General features: G+C 35.9%; 1 protein-coding gene across 5 annotated transcripts in view; it reads left to right on the forward strand.

Moving 5' to 3' along the window:
- Window positions 1-3,041: 3,041 nt before the first annotated feature.
- Window positions 3,042-7,255, forward strand: part of LOC107718216 (collagen alpha-2(VI) chain-like) — a 20,240-nt gene continuing 16,026 nt past the window's right edge. For 3 of the 5 annotated variants that reach the window (XM_016525206.1, XM_016525207.1, XM_016525210.1), the window contains exons 1-2: window positions 3,042-3,146; window positions 5,323-5,417. In XM_016525206.1, the coding sequence (XP_016380692.1) occupies window positions 3,145-3,146; window positions 5,323-5,417 (97 nt within the window). In that variant the 5' untranslated portion in view covers window positions 3,042-3,144. Of the gene's footprint in view, window positions 3,211-5,318; window positions 5,418-6,879; window positions 6,977-7,255 lie in introns of those variants that run through there. The other 2 variants (XM_016525208.1, XM_016525209.1) reach the window with 2 other exon arrangements.

The following is a 7,255-nucleotide window of genomic DNA, read 5'->3' on the forward strand; positions in this document are numbered from 1 at the left end:
AGTAAGTAGTTTTTGAGCTTGTAACTGGAGGGAAGTGTGGAATCATTCTTGTAGTATTAGTCATCCATGCCTCTGAGACAGAACAGACTCGGTCCCCCCTCATTTAGACCCCTTCCATCCCCCTTTTTCCTCCTCCATCCCTTTCTCTCCTTATTAAGGAAATATGCAAGCGCTGCCAAGAAACAAGGGAAAAAATACAAACCCATCGCTGTTTCACAAGGACTGCTCTGCAGAAGTTGAGCTGAAATAGTGCTTCCTCTCTGCTAACTCCACAGTGCATTGATGCTGCCTCATTTCTCTTCACACAGGCGCTTGACATCTGAATTTTTGTCAAGTCAGAATTTTTTGTCCAGAGAAATGTTTAAGCTAATTAGATGAGGGAGTCAAAGCTGTTTCACAGAGCTATGTTTATCAATCTTGCTCCAGTTCGGAACATTTTACATTTTTGGCTAATCTAATGCACAAGATTGAACATGTGAATCAGATTGGAAACCCTGCATCCCAATTCGCATACTATTCATCATAAACAGTGTGCAAGAGTGCAGAAAAACAGGTGAGAAATCCCATTAACTAACACTGAAGGTGAGACACTAGCTAGGAACTTCTTTGACACCCTAGCAACCACTGAGAACACCCTAACAACTGCATAGCATTGCCCAAGCTAACAAAAATATGTTCTAAGAATGTTTTACTAACGTTCTCATAACGTTTGATTATGCAAACATTAAGGGTACATTTTTATCAGTTTGCAAAAGCTATTGGAACGTTACTTTTGAATTTTCTGTAAACATTCTGAAACAAGTTGATAGGTACATTTAAAAAATGTTAGCTGAACTTTCCATGAACAAAATATAAATAATGTTTTTGTGCATATTTTGTGAATATTGTTAAAAAACAGATAACTTTAGATAAACATTCTATTAACATTACTGGAAGAACGTTTGTTCATAACTTAGAGAGAACCTTGCCAGAACATTATTCACTGTTCTGAGAACGCTTCCTGTTAGCTGGGGCACTAGCATCATGGTGTTGAATTTTGCATGCAAGTACCAATCACATTTCCTGTATATTATAGCCCATTTGATGTCAAATAATTTATTACAGTATATATTTATGTCTTCCCTCGCTCTTCCTCCTACATTTGGAATTTAAAGGGCTTCCTGTGCTGCTTTTCTGTCTTATGTAACCTGGGTTCATGGGGATATTTGTGCAAGTGATATGAAATTCTGTGGAACTTTGGAAAGGATGTAGAAGATATTCTTTCTATTTTCTCTCTCACTCTTTTGTTCGCCTTTCTTTCTCTCCACACTTGGGAAGTCCCAAATTCAGCCACCCCGTTTCTCCACACCTGGCAGTACAGGACAAATGGCATAAAGCCGGCATGATGAGATGATCAGTAATTTCTTCTGCTCATGTGGTGCCATATGATTGTATGCTTTCGGGGTTTACAGTTGTCTTGTGGAATTTAAAGGGCTTCCTGTGCTGCTTTTCTGTCTTATGTAACCTGGGTTCATGGGGATATTTGTGCAAGTGATATGAAATTCTGTGGAACTTTGGAAAGGATGTAGAAGATATTCTTTCTATTTTCTCTCTCACTCTTTTGTTCGCCTTTCTTTCTCTCCACACTTGGGAAGTCCCAAATTCAGCCACCCCGTTTCTCCACACCTGGCAGTACAGGACAAATGGCATAAAGCCGGCATGATGAGATGATCAGTAATTTCTTCTGCTCATGTGGTGCCATATGATTGTATGCTTTCGGGGTTTACAGTTGTCTTGTGTGCTTCAATGCTAGCATAGAGTTCAGCAGGAGTCAGTTAAGTGTGCATTTGCTGGGCGTGTATGTACTCATGTTTAAGGGAGAGTTTACTGGAATATGAATGTATATGTAGATATCATTTGGTGAAGGTGACTCAGTGGAGTAACTCTTGTCAGTCGTGACTGGTGCGCGCTCTGTCACATGCCTACAATTGGAAATAATTTGTTATGCTTAGCTGTGTAATTGACTAAGGAAACGACTATGGCTGTAGGCCTAACCATGGACACAGAATGACTGAGAAAAAAAAAAAAAAAAAAACTTGGCGAAGCTCATGAAGCCTCTTGAGAGCATGTCCAGGTCATATTTTCTGCCTAAAACAACAAAAAAGAAATAAGAAAGTATATCTTGCATATGAACATTAAGCCCATTTTTATGACCAGTAAAATTGTGACATTATTGTCATGATGATTAAGCACAAATTCTCATTACTGTAATGCAAAACCATCTCATTCTCATTACCGTAATATAAAAAAGTGATATATTCGAACGGTAAAGTACTTATACACTGAAAATAATGTGAATTAAATAAATACATAACTACATAAATACATGCGTTAGGTGCAGTGTTTATAAGGGGAAAATGTGCTTAATTATTATGAAAATTATTTTGTGAATACAGAATTTTAATGGTTTAAAAATATGCGTATTTTTCTTTACATATAGGCCTATATATGTATGTGACACACACACACACACATATAAAATATATAAATGTTTTGTGTGTGATGGATTCAATGTGATTCATTTAAACTCTCCAAATGAGCACAGAGTATAGCCTAATGTCTTTATTGATAACATCTGGCAGTAATTTCCCCACGCATTCTCTAGACAACTCTAGAAGAAAAAAAAGATGCCATAACTCTTGTTTTCTTTGAAAATGAACTATGGTCATTTTGCTGACAACTTCTGCCATGTGCGTTTCATTAACGCACTTCCACAGAAGAAAGGCCATGTGAGCATTCCTGCTATTAATTCAGCACATAGGCTACGTTTAAAGAAAAAAATCATTATATTTCAATAAGATGTCCTCACTCCGGTCTTTGTGAACATGTGTGGATGATCCATACACCCCCTCCTCTTATCACCAGATAGCCATCAAAAATCGGGAGGATTGGGAGTGTAGTCCATCAGTGTGGATGCACAGCGCCGCCATGCGAGCAGAAAAGGCAGTGCACAGATACTCGGTTGCCTTAGCGCTGATGAAGGAGGGAGGAGAGACTTCTGTTCAAGCTGGGAGAAGCGCAGAGGAAACTTCTCCTGCAGCTTGGCTTCTCACTCACTCCCTTTATTTGGCACTTTATTCTGGTTCCTGCTTTACCTACTTCGGAATGTATCTTTGATAACTCTAAACATAAATCAGCACTCGAAAAGTTCTTCAGATTTTCTGATCTTGGGTGAGTAAGTGAAGACTTACTTTTGCATAACTTCGGCAGTGCGTTTCTGTCTCTGAAGAGCTTTAGTTTGGAAATGCTCAGGCACTTACGCTATCACTTAGCTGCACATTGTTCGGTTATTCAATAATCTGTAAATTCTCACCTGCTGCTTATATTTGCTGAAAAACAATTTAGTAAAAAGAACAGACGGTTTTGAATTATGTGTGATTTCAAAACTCGTGGTATTTAATGTCGTAGTTCGTCCTATATGTCACATATGCGTGCTGCTGAACTTTTTGATTGATTGTAAAGCTTATTTGTTTATGATGGGAAGACGCATGAGTTTACAGTATATTGTATATCATATACTGTATATTGTCTAATGGGCCTACATTAGATCTACATATCTACAGTTATGGTGTAATCAGTATGATAAACAAACAACCTTTAAACCTAATGTAATAAAAGGTAAAATAACGAAACTTTTCTTGAGTAGTGCATATATAATATTTGCATTATAATTATTTAGTAATTCATCATGTCATTGGATCACCTGTGCTGATTGAATGTAAGCTGGAATAACAAGGTGTTTGTGGCAAAAGGCCATATTTCTGATTTGCTGCATTTTATTTCAGCTAATTTTAATAAACACGAAGGCCTAGCTGAGATAATGGTTACAAATACAAAATGCTAGTAAAACCTTACTAATTCTTTAGTATTGCTTCAGATGAACCCTTTTTTGAATCAGCTGGTTTGATGGAAGATGCTTATAATAGTAATAGTTAGTAGGCTACACTGAAAAAAATGATACTACACTTTTTTAAGGTAAGTGGTTGCAAACAATTTATTTTAGCTACATTTAAAAAATATATATATATTGAAAGTTACTCAACTAAATTTGTTTATTTAAATGTAGCTAAAATAAATTGATTGCAACCACTTACCTTAAAACATTTTTGTAAATTCATTTTTTTCAGTGTATGAATTGGCATCTGACAAAGTGAGATGAGGTCTAGAGAGAATATGACCTCAGATTAGTTGAACGGAATATCTGTTTCGAACATAGAGCAACAAATAACTGTTTCCTCTGATACAAAAGCAATCTTACTTTAGGGGACGGATGGGGGCTCAGAAAGTAACTTTTGTCTTATTGGACACATTTGATATATTAACCTGTACAATTGTTTTTAAATCCATTAATTCCAGTAATTGATATCTGACATGTGGATGAAAATCCACCCCCACAATCTATATGAAATTATCATTATTTTTTAAAATCTTTATACAGTAAAGAAAGACCGTGCAAAGACCGTTATTGGTCCATTTTGACTAGTGCTTTGAAAAGTAACAGTTGCATCTGTTTGGTGTTTCAGCAGCAGTCTGGACAATAAGTCACACATGAATAATAACAGTGAGAAACTTTATTAATTCAATTGAAACTACACAGTGAAAAGTCCTACAATCTTGGAGAATTATTATGGAAACAACTTCCGGGTAGCTAAGCCACACCCTTATTTTAAGCTAATAGAGAGCAACAGTGCCTGCCCATTTTTTCCAGTTGCCTTGGTCCCGAAAGCACGAGTAGTTGTTTACCATTCACTTTTCTTAAAGTGATTTTTTTTAAAAGTTGAGAACGAACTTAACTTTATAACTTAAGAGTTATAAGTCGTGAACCAATCCAGCCAGCTACGAGGTGAATGACAACATTACAAACTTTGATTTGAAGAATGGTTGTCTGATTCGTCAAGCATGTAAACACACATCTTTGTGGTTATTGTAGGCAGTATTTAGCAACTTGATAGCAACTTGCATTAAAAAAACTTCGAAATTGAAGTTTGAGATAGAACTGTGTGTAATTTATGCTGTAGAACAAAACATGAAAGCCTCTTCAAGTAATGCTAACTACAGCCCTTATTTTACTCAAACCTTAAAGCTCCATTAAAAAAAGATTAATTTCATGAAACAAAATGCTAATACAAACTGAACAGCTCTGTTGCCATTCAACAACATTCAGAATCATGTACAAGGTCTTATTCTACAGACTGTTGATGAATCGCTGGCTCCAGTGGTATTCTGAGCATGTTGTGTTTTGATCATGGTTAACACATCATGTTTGCTTGTCTGTTTAGGAAGGAGAATGAGGATGATGAGGCTATCGATCCTTCTCCTGTTGTTTGTGGGCGTTCACATACAGGGCCAGATTCCAGCCAGCCAGACTCCTTGCGCAAGTAAGTAAACGCAGTGTTGCCAACTAATTTTCAGGGGAAGTTGCTAAAGGAAGTTCGATTTGTTGCTAAAAGTTGCTAAATGACATTGTGATGTCATTGCGTGATGACGTCATTACGTCATCTCGACGCAAAATTGTTTCACTACATTAAAAAAAAATAAGTGGTTGCAAACAATTTATTTTAGCTACATTTAAAAAAAATATATATATTGAAAGTTACTCAACTAAATTTGTTTATTTAAATGTAGCTAAAATAAATTGATTGCAACCACTTACCTTAAAACATTTTTGTAAATTCATTTTTTTCAGTGTATGAATTGGCATCTGACAAAGTGAGATGAGGTCTAGAGAGAATATGACCTCAGATTAGTTGAACGGAATATCTGTTTCGAACATAGAGCAACAAATAACTGTTTCCTCTGATACAAAAGCAATCTTACTTTAGGGGACGGATGGGGGCTCAGAAAGTAACTTTTGTCTTATTGGACACATTTGATATATTAACCTGTACAATTGTTTTTAAATCCATTAATTCCAGTAATTGATATCTGACATGTGGATGAAAATCCACCCCCACAATCTATATGAAATTATCATTATTTTTTAAAATCTTTATACAGTAAAGAAAGACCGTGCAAAGACCGTTATTGGTCCATTTTGACTAGTGCTTTGAAAAGTAACAGTTGCATCTGTTTGGTGTTTCAGCAGCAGTCTGGACAATAAGTCACACATGAATAATAACAGTGAGAAACTTTATTAATTCAATTGAAACTACACAGTGAAAAGTCCTACAATCTTGGAGAATTATTATGGAAACAACTTCCGGGTAGCTAAGCCACACCCTTATTTTAAGCTAATAGAGAGCAACAGTGCCTGCCCATTTTTTCCAGTTGCCTTGGTCCCGAAAGCACGAGTAGTTGTTTACCATTCACTTTTCTTAAAGTGATTTTTTTTAAAAGTTGAGAACGAACTTAACTTTATAACTTAAGAGTTATAAGTCGTGAACCAATCCAGCCAGCTACGAGGTGAATGACAACATTACAAACTGTGATTTGAAGAATGGTTGTCTGATTCGTCAAGCATGTAAACACACATCTTTGTGGTTATTGTAGGCAGTATTTAGCAACTTGATAGCAACTTGCATTAAAAAAACTTCGAAATTGAAGTTTGAGATAGAACTGTGTGTAATTTATGCTGTAGAACAAAACATGAAAGCCTCTTCAAGTAATGCTAACTACAGCCCTTATTTTACTCAAACCTTAAAGCTCCATTAAAAAAAGATTAATTTCATGAAACAAAATGCTAATACAAACTGAACAGCTCTGTTGCCATTCAACAACATTCAGAATCATGTACAAGGTCTTATTCTACAGACTGTTGATGAATCGCTGGCTCCAGTGGTATTCTGAGCATGTTGTGTTTTGATCATGGTTAACACATCATGTTTGCTTGTCTGTTTAGGAAGGAGAATGAGGATGATGAGGCTATCGATCCTTCTCCTGTTGTTTGTGGGCGTTCACATACAGGGCCAGATTCCAGCCAGCCAGACTCCTTGCGCAAGTAAGTAAACGCAGTGTTGCCAACTAATTTTCAGGGGAAGTTGCTAAAGGAAGTTCGATTTGTTGCTAAAAGTTGCTAAATGACATTGTGATGTCATTGCGTGATGACGTCATTACGTCATCTCGACGCAAAATTGTTTCACTACATTAAAAAAAAAAAAATTTTTATATGTTAATTTAGATTTGTTCGTAAAATAATATAAATGCATAATATAATGTTAAAATATAAATAACTTTTTTTCATATACAACATTGAATTATTGAACACTTACACATTTTT

This window comes from Sinocyclocheilus rhinocerous, unplaced genomic scaffold, assembly GCF_001515625.1.
Source record: "Sinocyclocheilus rhinocerous isolate Xijiao unplaced genomic scaffold, SAMN03320098_v1.1 scaffold1111, whole genome shotgun sequence".
NCBI lineage: Eukaryota > Metazoa > Chordata > Actinopteri > Cypriniformes > Cyprinidae > Sinocyclocheilus > Sinocyclocheilus rhinocerous.